At 38.5% G+C, this 26,922-nt stretch overlaps 2 protein-coding genes across 7 annotated transcripts in view; both read right to left on the bottom strand.

Annotated features, from left to right (window-relative positions):
* LOC126213419 (eukaryotic translation initiation factor 4 gamma 1-like) overlaps positions 1 to 3,287 on the bottom strand; it is a 110,616-nt gene extending 107,329 nt beyond the window's left edge. Inside the window, exons 1-2 of the mRNA XM_049941159.1 lie at positions 3,168 to 3,287; positions 1,432 to 1,514 (exon numbers count right to left, since the gene is read on the bottom strand). Of these exons, the coding sequence (XP_049797116.1) occupies positions 1,432 to 1,514; positions 3,168 to 3,258 (174 nt within the window). The 5' untranslated portion in view covers positions 3,259 to 3,287. The remainder of the gene's footprint in view (positions 1 to 1,431; positions 1,515 to 3,167) is intronic.
* Positions 1 to 26,922, bottom strand: part of LOC126213414 (eukaryotic translation initiation factor 4 gamma 1-like) — a 786,084-nt gene that overhangs the window by 28,854 nt on the left and 730,308 nt on the right. The gene's annotated exons all lie outside the window — the stretch shown is intronic.

The following is a 26,922-nucleotide window of genomic DNA, read 5'->3' as shown; positions in this document are numbered from 1 at the left end:
TAAAAGATATCTGATGCTGAAAGTGATTGCTGCTACTCTGAAAATGTAAGGACTGATCCAATATTGACACTATAATAAAGGAGAGGACACGAGTGTGAATATTTGTTCAAATAAAGAATTCCTGCATTCCTTTTGGTGTTGTCTAAAGATCATTTAATGTATTTCAAAATCCACACTATCCACTCTGTCAAGGAGTGAGACTGGAAATCCCTCTCCCCGGCAGTAACAGCATTCTAAAACCCTCAAAATGCTTACTTTAAGGTGATATTGTAAGGGTTACAAAGTTATTTTAACATTTCTATAAAAATCCCACTCCCTGAACTCTCAATGTGTTTTTCTGACAGTACAAACATGCAATTCTGAGAGTGTATAAATTACATTAAATCAAATTTTTCATTTTACAGCACGGAGTAAAAATTGCTGATATGGGCCCCTCAATCTAGCAGATTCAAAACAAACCAGGTGAAGTTCAGGACCAAAACGGCTCAACTGTAACTATGGATGAAGATTTGGGGGCTGCGCTTAGGGTATAAAGCCCTTACAGTATTTTGCTCTGCATGTTTGATGAGCTTGTTTATAGCTGTGATATTTTGATCTTGCAAGCTTTTCTGGTCAAGTTAAATTATAACCTGTTCTCAGACACCGAAAAACCACAGGAGAGTGGAATACGTACCAAACTCGACTGCAGAATAAATGTGATGCCATATCCTTAGCAGTCACACAGAGGCTTTTTATATTACATGAACATCTATTATTTATGTTGTGTATGTGGCTGCTGTTATCAGTCCAAAGACTGGTTTCAAGAATTTATGGTGTCCACAACCACCTACCAGTTTTCTATTCTTGAGTGTGCTGCATAGACTGAATTAAGTACCAACAGTGAAAGTCTAATAAAAGAAATAACCTACAAAACAAAATGTGACATTGTTGGCACAACCAAATAGTGGACCATTGCCAATAATTTCGACAATTGTCACTTTCTAATATCAAGTTCATATCAACCTAAATTTCTGCAAAAGCAACTATATTTGGCAGAACGAATCAACTATATTTGGCAGAACGAATCAACTATATTTGGCAGAACAAATCACACTATGCTGAATGTAAGCCCTCCCCCCACTACCCCTTCCCCCATCACACACACACACACACACACACACACACACACACACACACAGGAACCACTGTCAATTCCTTCTGAAGTTATTCCCACTTTCAGCAGTCACAGACTAACAGGTACACAAATGTTCTTACGAAATTCAAAAAGTGCGGCAATGGTTCATGTCACTACAAAATTAACAAACACAAGACTAATACTACCTGGTCCTTCAGTTAAGTACATTTACAAAATCTTACCTCACGAGAGGAATTGGACATCTAAGTATAGTTCACAATTCTCAATTATCCAGGACATTCAGCAGCGGTACTCACCACTTTGATCCGCAACTTGCTGGTGTCAAGGTTCTTCCTTTGGACCGACTGCCACCCATCTTCGCTAGGGCCGCCACCACCACCTGTTCCAATGCATCTTTATCAAAAAAACCTTTCTACTGAGTGAGAAGGCAAAACATTTAAATTTAACATAAACTCATTCAATAATGCCAAGATATCTAATCTGAACATGGACATTGATGCTTAGCAATGCAGACCATTTTGGACAACGTGGTTCCATTTAAAACAACCTAGAATTTTCTCATTTTGTGTTGTATGTATAGTAGATACATCTGCAGCCACCCTTTATGTCTCCAGTAGGTGCTGCTATTTAGCAGCTGCAGCTCGAACTACTACACGTTACAAATATCGGCAGCCAGAAGAGCAAAGATAGCAGCCATTTTTGCATGCCGTGCATAGTTTTCAGTTTTTCAAACTGTGACTGAATTTGTCTCTGTAAAGCATGTTTTGCACAGGAATTAAGTACAGAAAACTGTCCTATTAAAATTCATACTTCGTATGTTGCAATAATAATTAAGCTTATTGTATTTGTTCACATAATTATTGTGGTGGTTCCTTCTGAAACCACTGCAGATCTCACAACACCATGAGCAGCTGTGACAGGTAGTCGTTTTTTTAGTTTCACACAACGCACTCTTGCAGAATAAAGGAGGAGGAAATTCTGTTATGCCTTTTGCAAAGTACTACTACTGATTCCGACCCAGAGTGACAGCAGCAGTGAAAGGGGAAATGTGTTAGCTGAAACCAGTAATTATTTTTTAATGGAAATGCCAGAGCTGTCTTGCATTATTTCAGAGAATGAGTAAAGATCGTTCTGAAAATGGCAGGGATGATAGTTCCAATGCAGATGGCAACATGCCAGTCATCTATTGTTGATCCTTCATAGACACTGGATGACTGTGCAATAAACTTTTGTTAATTTATCGGAGGAAATGGGCGTGAAAGAAAAATTGAGTAATGACAGTGAAGGTACGATATCAGCAGATATCTTTTAGTATCAATATGGTGATAGTATGCTAGAAGAAACAGTTTTCCGTATTGATCACAGCCCTGGACATCAAACTACTTCATCACAACCATTAGCAACAAAATGTAGAACTGTTGTCCTAATTGTAAAAACACAACATAAGCAAAGCATCTACCAATACATGACAAGGTACTGCGTACACAATAGCACTTGTGAACGAACCTCACAGTAGCAGATGAACTGTGCTACAGAAGTAGCCTTACATTTATAAATTGCTGAAATGAACTGCATTTCACCTTACCACCAAATGTTGACAATATTTAATGTGCAGTGGTTTCACATGTGTGCAATCCATGTACGTAGCTCGTTTTTTGCATTGTTTGGTCTCTACGTATGGCTAATAAGACAACTCAAATTTAATTTCTAATATTTTTAGTATGTGTATCAGACAAAAGAGGCAGAATTACAGATGAAAATTTTTTGAGCTTGTGGCCAGATCATGTAGTCAAATAAATACAACCCTTCAACAGTGTGTTCCTCTTCCATGTCCGCAGTTATTGCCAACACTTTAAAATGACCAAGGAGCACTCAGCTGAAAGCTCTTGCACATTTAACCATTTTATTTCGGTAAATCACCATTAACACCATGCATTTGCCCAAGACATAACAACCATTTTGCAGTCCTATCCTACACATAAAAACACACAGTGTCACTTCAGTAAAGAAATCATACAGTACACCAACTTACGTTTTCTCCTGTCACCTCCTCTGTCGTCACGACCGCCGCCGCCCCCGCGACTACCGCCACCACCTCCAGATGGCATCTGCATTTCCATCATCGACTCCCGCTTAGCTTCGCGCTGAATCTGGTAGATCGTTTTCAGTGCGGAGTCGTCCCGCCGAGGAACCCATTTGTTGTCACGCAACTCTATAACATCCTGGAGCATGAACCTCACACGCGAAGAGATCTGGCCGCGCTGCTTTGAAAGCGCCTTCATCTCGTCAAAGTAATTTGACAGATCCTAGAAAAGAATAAACAGCTTTGCAGTTTCACATTTGTGTGTCCAGAGGGTTAATTTTTCACTGTACAACTGTACAGGTAACTGTATCACCTATCATGTAACTCTTGTAAGGAACTGTACTGTCTCTTAAGCTACAGAATACAAGAGCACACAACTGCTTCTATCTGAGAAAGCAACATACAGCAAGTTTGCCTGACCTTTTTAGTCACTAGCACTGCCACAGCCAACTAGTCACAAGGATACATTGACAAACAGAAAAAGGTTTGAAATAGGAATCAAAGGGACATCTGATTTGGTGTTCATTGACTTTTACTTATTCCTGCATTTGACTGAGAAACATTCGTTTCCGGAACACTGGAACTGAGATTGTGATGCTCTCTGGTATGCTGATCATAGCTCATTTCGCATGACCTCACAAGCCAATGATAGCAGAGAGTATAGGAAACATGGCAGCCAACAGCAACATCACGTAAGTAGCGTGAGCATACAAATAGGAAAAGTTTATGGTTTACATTCATATATGTCATGTAGCTACAAGAAAAGCTACACTTTCACAAGTAACATTGATCTCTAAGAGTAATAATCTACGAGAGAAGCTAAGCTTTCACATGTAATATGGGTCTTTTCTGCGTGTGTTACACTTTACGATACATTACACAACTGTACTACTAAAATTTAAAATTCTGGGCTCGAAATTCTTCTAAACGGCTGGTACTCAAAGTGTTACATTTTAAGCAAGAGTCAAACAATCTGATTTAATAAACAGTTCACATTCTCACACAACTTAATTCATCTTGGGTAAAGGGAAATTTATTTTGAACATAACTCTTTTGAAACCACCATTCACAATATTTCCCCGAGACATGTTAGGTTCATTTCAGTAGTTGCCACAGAGCACCAAGAAACAGGCGTTGCTGTGAGTGTGCAGCTACAATGGCGTAGGAAGCCGTATTTCGTGTTTATAGAGCACTAAAACATCTATTACATAATAAAAAACAGGACATCAGAGGATACTCCTCAGATGATCAGATTTTCGTAAACCATACTCAAAGGCATAATTAGGCTTGAAGTGAACACCGTTTTCTTTTTTCCAGATTCACAATTAAGTAAGGCCCCATCTGATTGAGTTTACAGTGTGGTTTTCAGGATATAAATTTTCTTGGAGTACCAGTAATGTACTATCTCATGTTTCGTTCTTTATTATGGCATAATGCCATACATGCCAGAAGATGAAAACGTGCACTCGAAATTCAGCCAACAGTTGGAACTAGCATATACTGAGGAATGCAAGCTTCATTTCAAATAAATTGATTGCCTCAGTGGGAAAGATTAATAAAAGCCAAATTTCTTTAGCAAATCAACAAAAACAACTTCATTGTTCTGTCAGGTGATTAATGCTCGACTACCAAAAACATGGTAATAAAATAAAAATCAGAAAAATGAAACCAATTACATAATTCAGCCTTCATTAATTATGCAAATGTCTTAATTCACTTGGTAACTTCTGGTCACAGAAATTTGTTTTGTTTTTATGAGACATGGGAGCTGTAAATGAAGAGGAAACAGTAAAATCACTAACACAGGTCATGTGGAGACTACCCTTCACACTAAAACTCAGAATGCTCAGCGCTTGTACGAATCGGGCTGCTCGGGCGTGCCAGGAAAACTTTCTGTTTGGCACCTGGCTTTTAAGTGGTCTGAAGTGCGAGAAAATACTGCTGACGTGCAACTGATTTCGCATGTGCTCGAGCCCTCTGGCAACTGCTCGAACTAATCTAATGTAAGGATTTGTGACGTCATACTCATCAAAAGCAGTTTGTTGTTACTACGTACTGCATAGTCTCTTCATCCTAACACCTTTGACACATTTTGCTGTTGGCGGATGCTTGTGTGTGCTGCTGTAGAAGGTGCATTTCTTTGCGACTAACTTTTTTTCTCTTGTTTATGTTTTATTGCTGCATTATTATTCTCCAGTGGTGGGATACAATAATATTCTTTGTTAGAGTACCAGTCAAAATCACAAAAATTTAACTGACAACTAAAACAACAACATATTCCCAGAATTCAAAAAAATTCCCAAAGTTGAAGTTTTTCTCCCGGGTGAAGAAATTCCCACTCTTTTCCCAGATTTCCCTGGGGTGTATACACCCTGCTCTATAGGCTTAGTGCAGAACCAGTTGACATCCACCCTCAACTCTAAAGAATCCATTTCCCACATATAAAACACCTTTGAATATCAAACTTTTTACAAATGAGTTAAAGTGTCAAATATCTGATATTGAGCATGTGAAACGACCTTAGTGCTGGAAGGTGCAAAACGTTAATTATGTATTTTTAGCTTCACATTATGCTGGAACAACCCAATCAAAACTGGTAAGTAGCAAAGAAATAATAGAACAACATGTTCAACACAAGTTTTATCACATAACAATGAATGTTTATAAAATGATTAACTGTTTCCCTTCCAATATTTTGTTGGGCTGTAAACACAGGAAGTTTAGGTTATAATAGCCTTTCAAAGTTGTAAATTCAGTCATTTAGATGCAACACTGCAATTTTTTGTTACTCCAGGAAGCCAAGGAATAGATTAACTTGCAACTGGGACCGAGTATGAGCTGATGTTAGTCCTACATTCATCGTGTGATGTTCACGGTAGACACGTATTTCAATGTCACATATAGGGAGTTTAAAATAGTCTATTTCTTGATGGGTGTAGTATGCACACACCGTGTGACAGCTTGTATGTTTTATTACATGTGAATATACGAAAAGCTGTAAATTTCTATTTTCTACCAATTACGAAATTTCCTTCCCTCCCTGGAAAGTGTAAGTCCACTATCACAAACCCTACTTTTAATTGTACCGGGCATACTTTTAACTTCTTCACACCAGAGGCAACCATTTGAACCATAAATATTTTATAATTTAATGGGTCAGATGCCTAAAACAAACTGATTACAGTAATAGCACTAGTCACTGTTTTCAGAGAATAGAACGGTTTGGTTTGTCCCATAACTTTCCATCCTGGCCAGCTACATTAACTGACCTGGAGGTCAGGGCATTCATTGAATTTCCCAATAGTAATTAATAATTTTGCCACTGGCTAGCAGAATTACAATGTGATTGTTGAGTCATTACAGAAGTGCCATGCAATATGTTGGTGCAATTGCAACTAACTGGTAAACTTTATACTTTGGAATTTTTGTCTTTCAGGAGAGCCTTCTGCACAAAACCATGTAAGTTTATTGTAGGTGCATCAACACAAAACCACATTACTAAGTTTTTAAAATGCATTAACCATTTGTATTTGGGCTAAAGTATGCCTTTGATAAGTTACTGGAGAGAAATTTTACCTTAAACAAGATGTTAACATGTAATAATTTTCAGAAAGAAAATAAAAACCACCTGAAGCTAGCACAGTAAGCTGAAATGGGTCCGAGTGCAACTGAACTTACCAAACTGTCCCTTGTATGAAGCAGAATTTCTCTCTAATTTTTCCTAGCTAGAACAGAACTAAGAGCTACAACAACCGAAACATGATTAATGAACTTCTATCGAGTAGACTGTGTCCACAACAGCGTACCAAAAATCACACCACAAAGCACATACCACACAAAACTCACTTTCACTCCCCTCTTTTACTAAGAACTTACATGGTTTTTGCTCTCCACATCCTTTCCTATAGTAGTTAGCAGTTTACACAGGCACTCTAGCGACTCTTCATCCCTCTGCTTCAGAAGGTGTTGTATACAGCGATGCATAGTATTTGACGTCAGCATACCGAGCTTAAACAATTCTCCTACAAACCTGAAGCAAAAGCAAATACATTAGTGCGCTCAACTGGAAATCACAGATGTTTTCAATAATGAAGTAACAATAATGAGCCTATAGTAATTTTATCACTGACACACTCAACTTCCAGTAATCAAAATAATGGAAACTACAGGTAGGAACATCAACAATGCATGAAAAGACAGACTGCTATTTATCATAAAGAAGGCACGTCAAATTGCAGATAGGTGCCCTGTGGCACAGCACGCAGCTGTGCAGATGGAAGTTGTCCTCACAAAACATTTTCCGCTCCCACAATTACCCCGGTTTCCACCTAGGGTAACACACTGTCCCCACACCCTTCACAGAAGTATCCAAGATTGCTCGAATAGTATTTTATTGCATCCAGATCAATTTTTAAAAATGTTGCTGTCGATTGAACGTAAGCTAGATGCATCATCTACCACGATTTACTCTGTCAATTCCTACAATTTATATGCTTATTACATATTAACTACCACCTATTTTTTTAATGATTGAAGATCAATTAACTGTAATTGTTTCTATATTGCCAGATCCAAGCACAATTTTGAAATGTATAAAATTCATACTTACCCTGTGAAATGGAAGCAAGTAGGTAGTCACGCAGTGTATCAGCTAAAGCATTATTTATTAATTAGTAAAGATAGAAGATATTTTGTATCCCTCATGTTCGTAAGTGTAAACGTAGTCATAAGCTAATTTGCCCAGAGATGGCAGTATTCTTAGATACTAAAGCGTACAGTTGTGAGAAAGATTTGTTTACGAACAATCCGCCTTGTGGTGATTGTCCTAGGATTTTAATGCATCTTCATCAGCTATTCCTTAAAAGATATTCTGAAGGTACAATATATTCATTCAACTCAACTCTCGAAATCACATTTACCTGTAAAACGTTTGACACACCTGAACTACCTTTCACATTCAAATTAACTGGTAGTGGATTAATTCTGAAAGTTACGCACTGTGATTTTATCGTGTGATCTGTTTGACATGCCTTCTGTATTACCAACCACCTTTCATGCAGATGCAAAATTCCCTTTATCAAGGATGTTACCTGTTTATTACAATATTACAATGACTCATACTTACTGACCTATGCAAATCATTCTCTGTCCAGCTTACCCGAGGATGACAATTTAATTGCGGATATCCATGAAAGTGTAATAAATGCTGAGTTAAATTTCTTAGAAGTAGCAACTAAAATTAAGTCTATCGAGTCTTCCAATAACACTAATCCATATTTGATTGTCAGTGTTGTGTTCTTTGTGCTTTTATTGATGTCTCTTGTATGTACAACCTATGTAATGTATGAAATTGTCGTCCTGAAAACCCGCTCGTCAGTGCCCATCGTCACTGTGTCTGCAAACAGAATAAATGTCGAAGTGCCCTCCAACGCCGCCATTGGCGAGACAAACACAGGACGCCCAGGAGGTAGTCTCGAGCAACCTTCGGTAGCTCGTTTTCATGAGGGAGGGTGATGGTAACGGCAGAATTGAACGGCCGTAGCGGGCAGCGGGAGAGCCGCCGTGCTGTGCGGTTATCACGCGTAATGCTCGCGGGAAAAGCAATCTGAGTCACGCGCCGTGGCGTGTACACAGCCACCGGTTACGAAGAACAGTCTGAGACCGGCCAGTTGCGAACACGTGTCGCTCTCGACACAGTGACGACGGGTTACCAGACGCGCGTAATGCATTGTCGCACCGTCTTTATTTATAGATGGTAAAACTAAGTTTTCCGTGTTCCACATTCTGCACTACCCGGCACTACCACCCGCGCATTCCATTTTCGCTGGCTCTCCATTTTCTTCGTTTTATTATTACTCGCGTAACAACTAATACATGAGATAAAATATGTTGCTACGAAAAGAGCCCCGAAATACTTTTTTAGTGATGCTGTGCTGTGACTTTCTTTGGATCAAATATATTATGTTCTTTTTATTCTGGATCTGGCGTTCTATTAAAGGAACATTTTCTCGTTACTGTGACTCGCCATAAAGTCCAACATATCTTCCTGACTTTACAGTTATTGAGAAGGTTACTGAAAATTATTTCGTTATCAGTACTGATGTTACAGTACTCAATGTTTGTTCAACATCAAAATTTTGCAGTGGATTTTTGTAACAGTAAAATACCAATAAGTACCACGACTAACACGAGAACATGAGACTAGTATCAGAGAAAAAGATGTTTTTACTATAAGGTTTGTCAGACCAGAACTACGCACAGCAAGATTTCTTTTATGTTATGAAGGTAAATTATCTTTTTGCACTGTTAATAATATATTATCAGCAGCCCGTGTCAACCTGTAAAACACATCATAAAATCTGCTGCTCTGCTCTGCAATTCCGGAAGCTGAAAGAAATAATTTTAGTTCACTATTTTACCTGCCCGCTTCTTTGCGGTATGATTGGTGTCATTTAAGGCAGTTTGAATGCGCCGCGGCAGCGGCTCGTTCGTTCATAGCGCAGCTCTGCACCTCGAATAATATTTAAATAACTGAAAATGTCTTAAAGGGATGGGATAAAATGCCAGGCAAGCTTATTACAAATCATAATGCAAGTTTTCACTAAGTAACTCTATTCAAAACATTTAAACAAATTAAGTTAATACACACCTTTCCAAAGCTCTGTCTAATGGCGTCCCTCTCACAATCTTGACAAAAGAATGCTACGCAAGCGTACAATATAACGTCACAGGCTCTTCCTACTCACGTAACTCTGAGAAGACGACAGAGAAATTAATGTTCGGTTATTACTATTTACAGTAGTCCTTCGACCATAGATACTAGTAGACTGGCCTTGCTGTGCAGAAGCTATAGGGCTGGTGTGGCTCCAACATAAACCACGTGACTGTTGGCAAAACGTGGCGGGATTTCAAATCAGCGGTCTGCCATCCTATGTTTGTATCGTATTTTATCCACATTTCTCAAGTGACTGCCATACGCTTCCAACAAAAATTATTTTATTTGCGAAAAATTATGTCAGAACTACATTGACCTGGATTTGTTCACAGTACCATTTATAAAATCTAACAAATACATCGAACGCCCCTCTGGTTGGTAAAGGGACGACATTACTATAAACTTTCAATTAAAGTAAAATGTCGTTAAAATTCTTTTAAACAGTAAGAGTGGGCTCGTGTCAAAACTTTAAATATTGGATTCGCCGCGTTTTGAGCTCTAGTCACTTATAAAAGAAAATGGGGTATGGGAATTATGTCAACTATAGGTGCCAAAATTGTCGACTTTAGGAGCAGGTCCATTTTAGAGTATCAATTTTAGGTGCACTTCAAAGGTTCAGTTCCTACTATTCTTACGAAAGTTTAAACTATCAGTTTAAAAAAAAATGATATTTTAGATGAAAGGTGAGACTTTGAAGTTTCAGAAAATAATTTTGGAGCCTAGATTTATTTAATAGTATTAGAAGGTAGAAAAAAATTCTCTTCATGTGTCGACTATAGGTGCTCTTACCTTATAATAATCTAACTTGTATATACAAAAAGGCGCGTATGTGCAGATGGTTTAAAGTTTTTCCGTTTCAGGGCCTGTATCCAAAGCTGCCTTCGGTTTTCATCCTTACGGAACCTATGAGTAGGAACGAGAAACAGTTATACTTACTTCTATAACCGAATTATCACTGATACTTTCCAAAATGTAATATGAGTCTGACTTTACAGGCATCACTTTCTGCACTTTAATTTACGTGATTCACTATTTCAAGTGCAAAAAAAAAACATAAAAGTCACTTCAGCAGATTTCAACAAACGCATCTGCACTATCATAGAAACACACATGAAATGTAATGCCATTTCCCCCGACAAAACGCTGAGTACAGCCATAAGCGCAACACGAAACAACCATGTTTTGCCAACATTCACGTGACTTTAGCCCAGAGATGTTGGAGCCACGAAAATGACGTCAGGGCCAGTCTATTATATTTATGGTCGACAGTCGTTGTCCACACAATTACAATCATCCAGTTCAATTATTCTTTTCTCCTTTTTTTTAATCACATGTAATATGTGTTTTGCTAAGAGACGTTACACCATCCTAACAGCAAATGGATGCAATAACTTTATACTCGGCCGTCCAAAAGACCCTGTTAGAATTGTAACATACAAGCAATTCCATACAAGGGTCCTTCATTACACTTAGTTGTCTTCTGCTAGACACCACGATACCTAGTGGGCACACTCCTTCCAGTACCCCAACTGGTGGATGAGAATGTCGGCACTACCAACACACACGTCCAGTTGTGCAGCGAGGTGTTCGATAGTGGTCTGTCAGTCTCCTCGAATGAGTATCCACACATTCCGACACTGCAGGAGTCACAGATGTGTGTGGCTGGCTGGCACACGGGAGATAGGATATTTGCGTGACCTCGTTGCAATGACGTTTGACTCACTGTTCCTCTATTCACTGACAGGTCTCCAAAGACATTCACCAAGTGCCTGTAAATACCGGCGATACTCTGGTTTTCGGCAAAAGTAACTCGATGACGGCTCTCTGCTTGGAGGGCCGTCCATTACAGACGCCATCTTGAAGACTGTGTATATTGCCACGACCTATCGGATCTTCATGCAACTATAGGGGCTGAAGTGGGAATATTCCACGATTTCTCATAGCAAAATCAGCATTTTTTCCAACTGAAATTGGACAAGAAAGAAAGTATTGCTTTACTTACTAAGTGCCGCTTGTATAAAACACAGGTGTGCCTAATGGATTAATGAAAGATACTTAAGTATATATGAATATGATTTTTTTCCAAAGCATCCAAAATATATTAAAACATTATTTTTAGGTCGTAAGAAATAATTACCCTAAAGATTCTACTTTACAAATATTTTTCCAAGTGTAATTTTCCATAAAATAAATAAAATAATATTGTTATGTTTCAAAAATGTGTTTAGCTTTTTCATAAACACCTCCATATTTTGTAAAATCTAAATGTGCACTGTCATTTAATCATAATGTATTTATTTTGTAACAACTAAGTACAAACTGCCATTTACACATCGCATATTTCAAAATTATTAAAGTTATTTTCCTGACTATATATCTTTAATGTTTCAGAAGGTTGTAATCATAAAAATGTAAGTTCATTTATATTTGTCTGTATTGTTAAAAGCAGAAACTGTTCTATTTATCAGTTTGACTAAAAGAAGCTTTTCAATACTTTTGGGACGAATGAACGTGATTTAACTTATATTTGAGTTTTGTGTCAAAAGAGAAGACTTCAGTCGACACTTCTTGTGAGCTTTTTCTCATACTGCAGGTGGTGTTTGTTTTGTATGAAGGCACATATGGGGGAACACTCTTTGATTCTAGAAGAGGAACAATTTCATTTTTTACTATTGTAATAAATCAGCGCGTGGAATAAACCCTGTGCTATGATAGCGTGCAGAAGGATTGTCATTTTATTTAAGAGCCAGTAACTGATCTACACCTAGAGAGAATTCAATAAGCGTGAGTCATGGACAACTGAAAAGACTTGTACAATGTTGTTACATTTTTACTCATCGAACTTTTGGTTAATGCTGGCACTGTCCAAGCAGGACAGATCTGTTCTGAAATAGCAGTGACAAATGCTAGAAGGGTACATTATTAAAATACCAAACTCCAAGAATGATTTTTACATAATACTGGAAAGACCGACATTACAAGTGTGATGGAACAGTCCACGGGTATGCTGGCAGTTCAGTGTCCAACGGGTACTATGGACACTATGAACCAGCAGTACATCTGTGGACTGTTTGATCAACAAATATGTCAGGAGAAAGTGAGGAATTGCAATTTATCAAGAAAGGATCTACAATCAGAGCTCATGTTCCTAAATAAAGGTGGTGGGAATGCTCACTACATTTCGGCTGTTGTGACAAATTATGGTTTTTATATATAAATACCAAGACAGAACGTAAGGCAGTTGTACACCAGTTCACAACATTTACCTCTCAGGTCAGCTGCAATTTGGAATTGTACAGGCACTGGACAAGGATTCGTGAAGTCCATGTGCAAAAATAAATGCCAGAACTTCAGATGTTTGTGTGTAAATGGAAACGATATTTGGAATTCAAAATGTCATCCGAGTTCTTAATTTCGTTTATCATATTCAGTGTTTTAGGAAAGTCTATAGTTCTGATTCATCATCTAAATTTTGAAAAACTCCACAAGTTACGGTACTTTTTTTATGCTTAGCACAATTCGTTTTGAGCATGTGTTCTCAATTTAAAGTTAATTTATTTACATGAATATTTTTGATGTTTGTATGTGTTATTTTCTGCTTGTCTCCCATTGCAGATGTCTTAAGATGTTATACTACAGTTGCAAAATCAGACAAAATGACAGTATTTTTAAATGCTGATGTCAGAAATGGCATTTTTGTTTGTCTGCTTAGAGGGATTGTGCTACCTCCATTACACAGAATGTCACACATGTGCAAATCATCACTTACACTTTTTGTTTTAGGAAACAAAACATACTACAAAGATACTATGGTTCCACAGAGAGTTTATTCACAGAGGTGTTAGTGTTTTTGGATTACATTAGATTACATAGGCTATATAGAGTTGTCAGTTATGAAATTTATTTTAGAACTGTTAAGTACCGAATTATCCATTAAATTTTATACATATGTGGAAATACATATTTATTACAAGGATTCTAATCAATCTAAGCATGAGAAAGAGTAACTCTCCAGTTTGTCATTAAAAATTTTCGTCATTACTTTCTATGGTGCACAAAAATTTTAAACTGCTCCATTAAATCGCGCATGTGTGTGTGTGTGTTTTTCTATTGCTGATTTTGTAAATTGGTTATGTATGTTGACAATTGTGTTCAATGCATCTAATTTGAAAATTCCTGACAGTTTGCCCTATGTAGTAGCTTACAGGTTTTACATGTGCTACTTTTATATTCTTGAGTCTAGAATTTATCATTTTTATTGTTTACAGTGCAGACAAATTTCTGTTGTTTGTGGAGAAAGCTACTTTCACTTCCTCTCAAAAGTTTGTACATGGCAGTGGATCTGTCAGAAAAATTCATAAAGGCAAACCATCAAAAATAATATAGTGTGTGGCAGACCCAACAGGGCAAAACATAGCAAACACAAACAGCAGGTGAAGTATACCACTATTTGCATTTATGACATTATACAACCAGCCACTCCTTTTTTTCTGCCATAATTGTTAATGCAGTGTGCAGGCTAATCTGTTAGGGTTGCTTCTCTTTCCTTAATGCGTACATCCTCATTGATGAGATCTGCATGGCATAATGAATGTCCAGCAGTTGTTCTGTGTTCTCTAAATCACACCAAAACTTTTAGGAAAACCGGAAGTATCTTTTACCCATGTGTGGATAACAGTTTTTAATACTGTCCTACATGTCGTTGGTGTGTGAACATGCTTAGTTGTTTGGTTGGTTCTCTGAATGAAGGCTGCAGTATATTAACATCTCTCATCATGTTGCATTTCATGGGAATTAGTGATTCTATGCAATGTAACACTTGTAAGGGTTCTTGAATTTGTGCCTATAGACAAAATGGTGTTTTATTGTAATTGTTTTCTGAAATCACTGTACTTTTATATGCAATTTGAACCCAATGTTTTATCATGAGTAGTAAAATAGATGTTGGCCATCCAGTGTGACAAACAGGTAGTTGTATGAATGTACAAATAACAGCTGTGTCAGTTGGACTCATGCTAGTACTTGTCAAAGTTATATTGGAATGTGTGGTATAATTACATTACTTCTACATGATTATAACAGTATGTAATCACGGAATTGGAATTACGTACAATTGTCAGATGGCTTTCGTTCAGTGTACTGTTTGTCTCATTCTTGTATCATTCATATATACAGCACTGATTTTGTACTGTTACCAAAATCTAGATCGACACTACGACTGATGCTGACCAACTTTCTGTCCTGTGTCACATGTCAGAAGTAAGTTTGGTAGAGAGTGTTTGGAACAATAATTCCTGTTACACAATGGCATGCCACATTCATGTTTCCGCATCTCGTAGAGCCTCTCGATGTAGCTGATGAGAAACTCAAATTGACTGTTCTGAGAGTTCACACAGGCTAATAAATGCAGCTGTGCCTCAATGTAGAAAAGGAATGAGCACGTGCAGACCGAAGTTCCATCATGAAGAAGCTGCAGTAGCCAGTCACATAACTGACAGTGTCTGAATGGCCAGTTGCTCTGTTACACTCTACAAGGTTTCAGTGTGAGCTTGTGCTGCGGACCTAAAGTCTGAAATGAATGGTTCTATGACTTCTCTTGAAGGTCACTCCCAACTCACATAGTTTGTTGGTTAAAACTGATTCACATTCCAGCACATACAACCGGTAAGAGTATAATTAGTCTTCAAAAAATAAAGTATTGGAGCAAATTAATATTTTTAAACATTACATAGATATACAACCACAATGTCTACCAACAATTTAATTTTCATATGTGGAACAACTGTAAAAAAATTTCAGAAGCAAAACTGGGAAAGAGATGCAGCTGCATATTCACAGAAGGAAACCACTAAATGTAGTCAAGTACAGAATAGTCGGTGGATTGTCCTTCCTGTTGTAAACCTCAGTTGTTTTCAGTTTACTGTGGAGCCTCTTCCCATGTACAAGTGACCTTTGCGTGTGATTTGAATGAGATACAAGGTGTCCACCAGTTCACTTGTAATCGTTCTCTCCCCAGCACACGTAAACAATTCATTGTCCAGTGGCTAGCGTTGCTGCCTCTATACCATGGGGTTCCTGGGTTTGATTCCTGGCTGGGTCTGGGTGTTTGTGTTGTCATCATTCCTCTACGACCACCACCACCACCACCACCACCACCACCACCACCACCACCCATGACAGTGGCTAATTGGACAGTGTAAAAACTGGACTTTTTCAGAACTGTGACTTTGTTCGGGCGCTGATGATCGTGCATTTGAGTGCCCCACAACCCAAACATAATTATTACCACCACCACCACTCTTTGCTCCCATTATGTACACTTTGATTTCCATTCCTCTATTCCACACATTACTGTGCTGGTAGTAGTTACCTGTATCATTCCATTTGACTGGTTTGTATAATCTTATACATTCACGTTAGCGTTCGCATTCACGTCAGTACGTACAAATCCTGAATTCCCACCATAGTGATTTGTGTGGTGACAGTGACACACACAGCAACACCATCACATTTTGTCAGTCACTCCTTGTCCCACACGAAAACCATGCCGATCCCAATGACTTCCACTCATAACTGACAGTTCTCAGTTTTGTCCCTGTTGTCGGTGAAACTTTCCTCAGTATTCATTCAAAGTTAATTGGCAAGTGAAATGTATAAGTGTCTAATATCGCCTAACCAGTATTGGCAATAGTTCTCTACAGTAATTTTTATATTCAGTATCAAAACTAAGTTACAAAAGATAATATAATGGTTACATAAAATAGTTAGTTTTGTTTCCGCCAGCACAAGAGATAAATGGACAAACACTCAATAATTTTGTGGACAGTCTAATGACACAAAATTTGCAACTGCCAAAATACTGTAATTCATACCTTGACTGAAACTTCACCATTGTTGAATAGCATTTTTCATTAACAGAGGTACTCATCAGGTTCAACTACACTAATATTATTAGGTTGAGCAGAAGTCCTGCTGCACCCAGAAAACCATTTGGGACACTGCTTTTTAACTGAGAAACAAAATGAGTGCAATAATATTTCTCACTTAAGCATTTCCAAAAACAAATTTCGTAGTAGAACATTATAGAAATACATATTTTCACAATATATAGGCCTACCACATTTAGTTTAACTAACCCTCTGCCAGAAGAAAGAGTAAGAGAGATGCTCAAAACAAAACATTGCAGAAAAATACTTCCAAGCTATTAAAATAGTATGTCAGTCATTATTTCTGAAGAAAAGAATTTTGTTTATATATTATGTTCCGACATTTTCCTTTCCGATTCACAAAATGAAGATACATTCTCGCTATTGGTATTTCACCCACAGCGTCATATTGTCGATTTTAAAAAATCACGTCAACTGACAATGGTAAGTATGACTTTAGTAAAAAAGTTATGTTTAAACCCAAGTGTCCCAGTTTTTTCTTAGAAATCTTTTTAGCCTAAGTATTACTGGAGATGGAAAATGCATTAAAAGCACAACAGCAGTAACGAGCCTTAGTTACAGAAGTGAGGTACGAGTGGTGAGAACACAAGCGAGAAATCCAGGGCCGTACCGGTCCACCTTTATGGCTGTCTAGGTATAAATGACCTAAATGAACAAATGAACACGTAGACCATACGAGTAGAGAAAGTTACCAGTAAATGCTCAAAATAATAAATGCACTGGAAGAAGTATTGGAGGGCCGTAACAGAGTTTCAGTACTGTAAAAGGCAATTTGCCAGAAACATGAGACGAACCACCTCCGACATGTCACCTACCATTTCTGTCCGAGGACCGTGCAGAGACCACAGCTGACCTGCAATCCAAAAGTTAGCACTCCGTACGTAAGTCTTAGTACTTAATGCTGCCCTGATCCGTACTTGATGTCTGGCAAGAATCGAATCTGTAATGTGAGGTACATGCAACATTTTTTTATGTTCCACGTTTAACACGCATGTCGGTTTTGGCTTGTGTGCCGAGCGGCAAATAGTGACACCTTGCCATTAAACTATAATTTGCTTTTCAATTCCTAACACTTTCCCCACATAGTTTAAAGAAATCACAAGACAAATCTCATCCAGTATGTATCGTTCCACAATTCTGAACTTAACACCAATAATAATTTGCAAAGGAGTTTTGTAACTTCCTTTAAAACCATTACAATTACAGATGCACTTCTTAGCACAAGGAATGACTTAACATTACTGAAATATTCCTAAACATAATAAATTGCTTGACACACCTTTCCACAACCTTTTTTACTTCAAACGCTTTAGTTTCTCCAGTAATATTTATGTACTTGAATGCCAAGAGTGCCTCTATTAAATAATGAGAAACAGGGAGAAAAGTGCTATTCAACAATAGCCAAGTCACAGTTTGAGGTATGAATTACAGCATTTCTGTAGGTATCAATTTTGTTACTTCCTGGCTTACAAAACTATCAGTTGTTTGTAATTTCTCTCTCTTTTTGGCAATTGTGAACAAATATAAATCTTTTTGCAGCAGTATATATTGTTTTAACATCATTTTATGTAACAGTTATCTTTTGTAACTTAGTGTTGATGGTGGAAAGACTTTTCATAATGGAACTGTTGCTGAATAACTGATTTATGACCAGTGTTGGCTAAGATGACACTACATACTCATTGATCAATGAAATAAATCACCTTTAAAACAGTATTATGAGGAAAGTTTCACTAACATGTACAAAACTTAAAATGTCTATTAGCCTGGAATGGAAACCGCTGACACAGCATGGTTTTTATGTCAGACAAGAAATGACAAACACAAATTAAGTGTTTTGCAGTTATGTCACTGTAACCATACAAATCAGTTGGACAAGAATTTAGGATTTTTTTGTACTGATGTAAATACACCCATGCGTTACAATAATTATTGACTTTAGATGTTAGATTTATTCCACAAGTCTACACAGAAGATAGATGAGGTAGGAGCTCTTGTGAACAGATTAGTCAACAATCAGAGGGACAGTGCAGTGTACAAAATGGACCTGGACATTGTAGCTGGAAGCTCTTGCAGCAGCGGTGTGTAACAGTGCTGACTGTGTAGCAAGCCAATTTGCAGCACTCAGCATTCCTATTAAGCCCATGATATTTTAACTGGAGCCTTGATTGATTAATAAAGTAGCCGATATAATTTGTCTCGCCAGATACTCCACAATTTACTAGGCTCCTTCCTCTTGACAATTCATTTCCATTCAATTAATGCAATGGAAAAGTGCATATTAGTTATGATAGGAGTCATAATCATTGGCAACCAGTGGTGCACTGCCAATATATATTACCAACCCGGTTAACGATTTGACGTACTGGACCTATCACATTGGGCAAGAAAATGTACACTCTACACTGATGTGACGAAGCAAGCCGGGATAATTTTAATTCCCCTCTTGTTTTGCCATCTGCCTCCTTAAATTAGTTTTGTTACCTCTAACTAATTGTCATTAACATACAGAATATAATCTGCATTTCCAAAAAAGATAAAGATTGGCCCTCAGTTTTAAAGTAAATAACACCAGATCTAATTTTGTGCTTAGTTTTATGTATGTAATTTGTTTTAATTTATTTTGACTATTCCTAGTTAGTATCATGGGTGAAATCAGTGATTGTTTCATTACTTAAATTCTGTTATTGACATATAATTTAACTTCGAACAATGTGTAGTTTCAGCACCTATTATTGTGACGATATATAACGGCCAGATTTTTGGTCATAAGACAGTCAGTCCATGGCCAAGTTTCAGACGAGTAACCTATGCTGGTTCGAACAACAATGCTTCAAATTAACTGTGGAACAAGTGTTAAACATTTAGGCCATGTGTAAAAACAGCAACAGTCTATGCTCCATACATACCTGATTATTCTTCAAGGAACTGTGAACTTTGGGTTAGGTTTTACTGCTCATAGATGTTCAACAAGAAACTATTGTAGCAGTATGTGGAGTTTTGCCTGATAACTATTAATGAGGCTTATCGAAGGTTAAATAATAGTGCACTGGCCATATAACTGTGTAATATTTGGGGTTGTGCAAAGTGAAAATGAAAGTACTGTGAAACGCAACTGTGTACCTGTTGGCTACATGATTTACAGTACTGTGTGTGTCGGAATCCACAACCCATTTTGAGCCAGTGTAGCAATGCTGTACGTCGACACTGAGGACAGCCAACAAACGAAGAAATTAAAAGCAGGTGGAACCATTACAATGTAAATGTTCAAGATTGTAGAAAAATGTAAGACAATCCTACAGGTAAACTACTCTGGGCATAGAAATGTGTGGGATAGGGAACTAAAATATTCAGTGAGAAGTTATGGAGAGAACTGTTTACAAGTTAACTGCGATATGCCTTGTCATTCAAAGCGTGCCCAAAGACCACTCACATAAGGGAATGTGGCTGCACAGAGATAATGTGAAAGCAGCCGAGAGTCAAAATGACAATCCACTGACTATTTCTATGCCGGAATTAACTCTTTTCCTCTTCTGCATTAGCTACTAAAAGTCAAAGCAACCAAACCTTTTACTCTTCCTGCTGCATAACAAAATTCTGAACCGCACGAATGTGTTCCGTCAGGTGTAGACAGCAACTTTTGGCAGTATGACGTACTATCAAGTTGCATGTACGGGTCTTATAGGTGGTTGGTGCATTTCATTGGGATTTCAGTTGTAACAAAAGATGGATGGTTTAAGTACGTGAAGGAACTTTTATACTGCCTATACCTGAATTTCTTTTGAATTGACTGCATATAGTTCTTTTAAATTTTTCATTCTGTAACCAACCACACGAAGAACAAATTTAAACATGGTTACTTAACATTTTTCTGTATTTTGTGTTCAAAGAAAAGTTTTGTTACTGTTTGAACACAAACTTGTTATTCTAAATTTATACACGCATTTAGTAGAAACATTCTGAGTGAAACATTTGACATGATTTATGAACTACATAAAGCTACATTGTGAAAACATGTTTTCAGATATACAACAATGCTACACTAACTCCAAGTAACTATCGCTAACACTGCTCTGCTGGATTAATATGCCTTAATGTTGTGGGGAAAGCAAACCGAAGACTCCGTTTTATTGGCAGAACACTTAGAAAATGTAACATGTACTAAACTGCCGGCACCACACTTGTCCGTCCTCTTTTAGAATACTACTGTGTATTCTGGGAGATCCTTACCACGTAGTACTAACAGAATACCTCGAGAAAGTTCACATATGAGCAGCACGTTTTGTACTATCGTGAAAGAGGGAGAAAGAGTCACAGATGTGATACAGGATTTGAGATGGACACCATTAAAACAAGGCGTTCTTCGTTGCGGCAGAATCATCTCCCTAAATTTCCGTCACCAACTTTCTCTTCCAAACGCAAAATTATTTTTCTGATGCCAATATACATGGGGAGAAATTGTCATCATAATAAAATAAGAGAAACCAGAGGTTGCACACAAAGATACAGCTATTCGAGAGTGGAATAATAGAGAATTAGTGTGAAGGGGGATTTGATGAACCTCTGGCATGCAGTTAACTGATTTGCAGAGTAGCCATGTAGAGATACATTTAGAATGTACAAGGAATGTATTATTCATGTATTTTAAATACTCAGATTTAAGATCCAAATGAATGTTGCACAGTTTATCTTTCCCAAAACTGAATATTGTCATATTTTAATGTTCTACATATATTTCTCCACAGAGTTGTGATGGAGATGCAGTGCTCATCAGTTGATAGAAGAATGCTCTGCCCAACCACCTCCTCATTATCTTGCAAAAGGTCACTAATTGCTCCAATCAAACAATATTAACGGAAGTTTGGTGCAGTGCTCCTAATGCTTAATCTGAAGGCTGCTTTCATTTGAAGACCTATCATTCTACATGTGCAGCATATGTCCCACATTCACATCTCTTTCTGAATACCTAGCAAATTAATAAATTTTTGGCTGTAAACGTATCAAACAACTACATTCTCTTGCCGTATCTAAATATGTGTGACGGCTACTCTTAGCTTGAACGTATTTTATCGCTGCTTATTTTCATGTGTTTCCTACTCTGTATTAAATCCACAAGGTTTAAACATCAGCATTATGTTGTTGGTCTTGTGTCGATGTGGCCTATAGAAGTAGAATTGTCAGTACTATCCGGCTGTAGAACATTCATTCCCATAAAGCCTTAAGTGACAACAGTCTGGAAGCAACAGATGTAGTGAACCGAGTCAGAAAAGTCCCCCATTTCAATAATATTCATGTTGTCTGCAGTAAGTAAGCAAGCAGAGCTTTCAGAAATGAATCTGTCCCAATAAATACTCAAGTCCTTAAGGGAAAAAAACTGTCCCTCCCTTCCCTCCCCCAAAAGGACTCAGTTGCACAGATTTTTCCCATTAGGAAATGGGCACACTGTCTGTCTAATCACACCTATCCTGCCAGTCTGGCAAGTAAGGAAATTTCTACCCAGTGCCACCAAATTTCACGTCTTGACATCTGTAGCTCTGCTTTGATAACTGCCAGCACTGGCTAGAAGTATGACACTGCTGTTCATTTTTTAACCTGTACACTGTGCTCTCAGGACCAGTCTCCTCCTCTTAACCACAAACCTGGCTTAACCCTCAAACCAATACATCGATTTATCATACCCGTCACTCATTACGAACACTGACTGTCTTAGCACTGCAAGAAACGATGGTCTTTCAGTATCTTCATTTTAATATGTGCCATGTGTAGAGTAACATTCAGCAATTAGCTTGACTTAGTCATTCTAATGATGAAGTATATTGTTCAGAAGTCAGTGTGAAATTGGGTCCTAACAGGCACTGTATTATGTGCATGAAATTGTTATTTTTCAGCTATAGCATGGATTGGGTTGGGTTGTTCGGGGAAAGAGACCAAACAGCGAGGTCATTGATCTCATCGGATTAGGGAAGGACGGGGAAGGAAGTCAGCCGTGCCCTTTCAAAGGAACCATCCTGGCATTTGCCTGGAGCGATATATATATATATATATATATATATAGCATGGAGTGACTTTTTAAGACGAATAAGATGTCTTCAGTTTATCAAGATTTTGAAGCTCAGGAGCAAATCAGTTACGATATAGGTGAAATCGAACACTGGAATGATGACATTTTTGACAATTCTGATTTTGATGCGGCTGATGGTCACTACAAAACAGAGGGGTAATAGCAAAGAAAATGGTTTTTTGGTAAAAGAGGCTGTTGTAACCTGAAACTTCCAGGCACATTAAAACAGGGTGTCAGTCCAACACTAACTCGGGACCTTTGCCTTCTCTGGGAGAGGGCTCAACTGACAGCTACCCGACAACTCACGACCTGTGCGCCTCATAGATTTACTTCTGCCAGTGTCTTGTCTCCTACCTTCCCAACTTCAGGGAATGCCAGTTGGTCAATTGGCTGGATTCAGGAGTGCTTCTCTCGCAGGTTTCACAAGAGAGCTTCTGTGAAGTGTGGAAGGCAGGAGATGAGCTACTGGTACACAAAGGCAAAGGTCCCAAGTTCAAGTCTCAGTCCAGCACACAATCTGCCAGTAAGTTTCATATCGGCACAATCGACTGCAGAGTGATAATTTCATTCTGATACTAGTTCCACAGACAATTAGTCATACCAGGGTCAGTCTTTTATAGCCCAAATAATTTCAAGTGAAGACATTCAGAATCTCTTGTGTTAGAGCAATAAAAACACAACACAACATTTTGAAAGGAGAAATGCTTCGACTACAAGCAAAAGTTGAATTTTGGTACAGATGCCTACCAAATTTCTAACATAGGAGAATCGTCTGACGACACATCATATGTATACCAACTGATAGAATGGTAAAGAATATATGTACGAAGTGCTGTACATCATAGGAAAGGAAATCAGCATGTAAATGCACTAAACGAAGTCAGTCAATTTGGTTTGAATGTAGTAGAAAGAGGTGCGTCCACTGTGCAAAAGTTGTGCAAATAAATATTTTCAGATCATTTGATTATTACCAATGTTTTCGCTTTCTGCACTCTTTCATTTAATTCTACACTTATATCCACACTCAGCAAAATACCATGGAGTGCATTGCAGAGGCAGAGGACACACACACACACACACACACACACACACACACACACACACACACACACACACACACACACACACACACACACACAGTGTTTCGACATTCCGAGATCTCAAGGGTAAGTAAATATGTAAGTTGACAAAAAATTTAAGGACTTCAGTATTTCTCTATTGTGTGAGCAAAAAATCTTAAGTGCTAACATCAACATCTTTTGTAATAAACTGTTTTTAGATGGAGAAAGCAACCCAAATGGTACATGTGTTTCATCAAGACCACTTATTTCAATAAAACAAAACCTTTGGTGATGAAAATACTCATTTCCTTGGAGTCGCAAGACAGATTTAAAATACCCTCAAAAAAATGTAGGCTTCTCAAAAGAAGTGTAAAGTGTGGAAGAATTGTGTGAACCAACACTACAGGTGATTGCCAGTGTTATGTCTTATTTTACAGGTATTGCGTTATCTTTCTTCGAGATACCTGACTCAACAACATACAAACCACCAGCAACTAACACAATTTTCTTATTGTTGATACTTTCTATACGACTTTCGTGGTTCCAAATTATACTAGAATAAAAAACTCTATAAAACACTGCACTATACAATGTACTTGTGGTGAGACAGTCACAATTCCTGAAATCCATCGTGTGTGGGAGCCCCAGTCCTCGGACCACGGATAAGCCCCATTATGCCACACACGAACAGACCCGCACCTGCAGCTCGATCGGCGAGACTAGACCCGACGGGCAGTGCTCGCACGTCAGTGGGAAATGACGCGCTTTATATTGGCAGGCCTGATCTGTTAGAGATACCCTCAGAAATGGCCAGCAAGTTCGGCCCGTCGCAGAAGTCCACTCATTTAGCCAGCTATTCGTGTGTCACAGACACCGTGTCGATGAAATGAGACCGCAGTGACGAATCCGTGCAACAGATAACTTGCGCAAATACTCTGAGAATCAGTACTAGTGAGGAGAGGTAGCAACTCACTGTGAAGATTGCCACTGAGCTGCAGACGGGCACGTAGGAAAGACAACTGCACTCTCGCAACTAAATTTTTGGCCATAGCCCATGTCAGAAAATGAGAGCACTCACACAATTACTCAAACAACTCTCACACACATTACCATCTCTGGCTGCCATGTCAGCAGTCTCCGAAAATCAGATCGAGACAAACCACTCCTCGTGCCCGCCTGCCTCTCATTGGCAGCTGCTAAGCTAGCAGTAAATGGTGGCAGCACTGACTGGTTCCTGAGGGAATGGGTAGGAAGGGGAGAAGCAGTAAGAATGAGGGGGTAAGGAAGCGGCACCTAGCCAGTGATGATGTACGACATCTCAGCAAACGAACCATTTCATTTACCGAGACAAAGACGAGATTTCCCCGACAAGTTTGAAATTCCCTGATTTACAGAACTTGTGGCAATCCTGTCGTATGTGCTAAATAGGATTTCATCTGTTCTTAATATTAAATAGTTTACTATTCATCTAATGTAGTTACCTGATGAAAATATTACGAGGGTCTGAGAGACGTCTCATCTTTCTACTTACATACATTTAAGAGATGTTTCATGTGAGGGTTAAAATTGGATTCAATTCATATAGTCCTCATTCCAATTGATCTAACAGTCAGATTCGGTGAAATTAGGGATGTCTCGGAGTGCATAATGTGGTCTTGCAATGTCTGCAGTTCACTGAAGAATTTAAACATTCATAATTACTGATTTAAATGACCGATGGGAAATATTTCCAGGAGTGCCAGGTCCTTCTCGTGTCAGAGCCTCACAAGCAATCAAATATTGAGATCTGCACTGTGTTTTACGAAATTTAGAATCATACCACTATAACAGCTCTTAAATTTGAAAGGTTATTTTCAGTGCTACCTTCCACTCTTGATGTGTAAATGGTCTTATAGTATGTTAAGCAAGTTGGCAAACTGATCCACATTTTACAACTTCTCTACAGTCTGTGGGAGTAAATTTCATGACATTTGTGATTCAATTGAAGAATGTATTATGCCCAATCTGTCGATTAACCTTCCAGCAACACAGTCACGATATCCCATGACAGTATGCGTGGTCAACTGTATTTACATTTACTGTTACAAATCAAACAATGGAAAATCCAGGATGGAATGTAACAATACCAGAGAAGGAAAGTTGCTACTCACCATATAGCGGAGATGCTAAGTCGCGATCAGCACAACAATAAGTTTCACACAATTATAGCTTTCGGCCATTAAGGCCATTGTCAGCAGTACACACACACACAAATCTTCAGTCTGAGAGAGCTGAGCTGAAACCACACTGCGAGCAGCAGCATGGGATTGGCGGACACTGAAGTGTTGCAGTTTAGACGGAGGGCAGGACACAAAGTGCGGACGTGGGAGGGGGGTAAATAGCAGAAAGAAGAGAAATAAAAAGAAATTAAAAGACTGGTTGTGGCGGTGAAATGACGGCTGTGTAGCGCTGGAATGGAACAGGGAGGGGGCTGGATGGACGAGGACAGTGACTCATGAAGGTTGAGGCCAGGAGGGTTAGGGGAACGTAAGATGTATTGCAGGGAAACTTCCCACGTGCGCAATTCAGAAAAGCTGGTGTCGGTGGGAAGGATCCGTATGGCACAGGCTGTGAAGCAGTCATTGGGAAGAGGGATATCATGTTTGGCAGCGTGTTCAGCAACAGGGTGATCCACTTGTTTTTTGGCCACAGTTTGTAGGTGGCCGTTCATGTGGACAGACAGCTTCTTGGTTGTCATGCCTACATAGACTGCAGCACAGTGGTTTCAGCTTAGCTTGTAAATCACATGACTGGTTTCACAGGTAGCCCTGCCTTTAATGGGATAGATTATGTTAGTATTTCAAACATGCGACATAAACAACCGTAACTCCTCACCGACTTCATTTACAAGCTTCACTGTTTGACACCGCCAACCGACCAC

The sequence above is a fragment of the Schistocerca nitens genome, chromosome 11, assembly GCF_023898315.1.
Source record: "Schistocerca nitens isolate TAMUIC-IGC-003100 chromosome 11, iqSchNite1.1, whole genome shotgun sequence".
NCBI lineage: Eukaryota > Metazoa > Arthropoda > Insecta > Orthoptera > Acrididae > Schistocerca > Schistocerca nitens.
The sequence above is the reverse complement of the archived record's forward strand: the minus strand, read 5'-3'. Positions and strand labels throughout refer to the sequence as shown.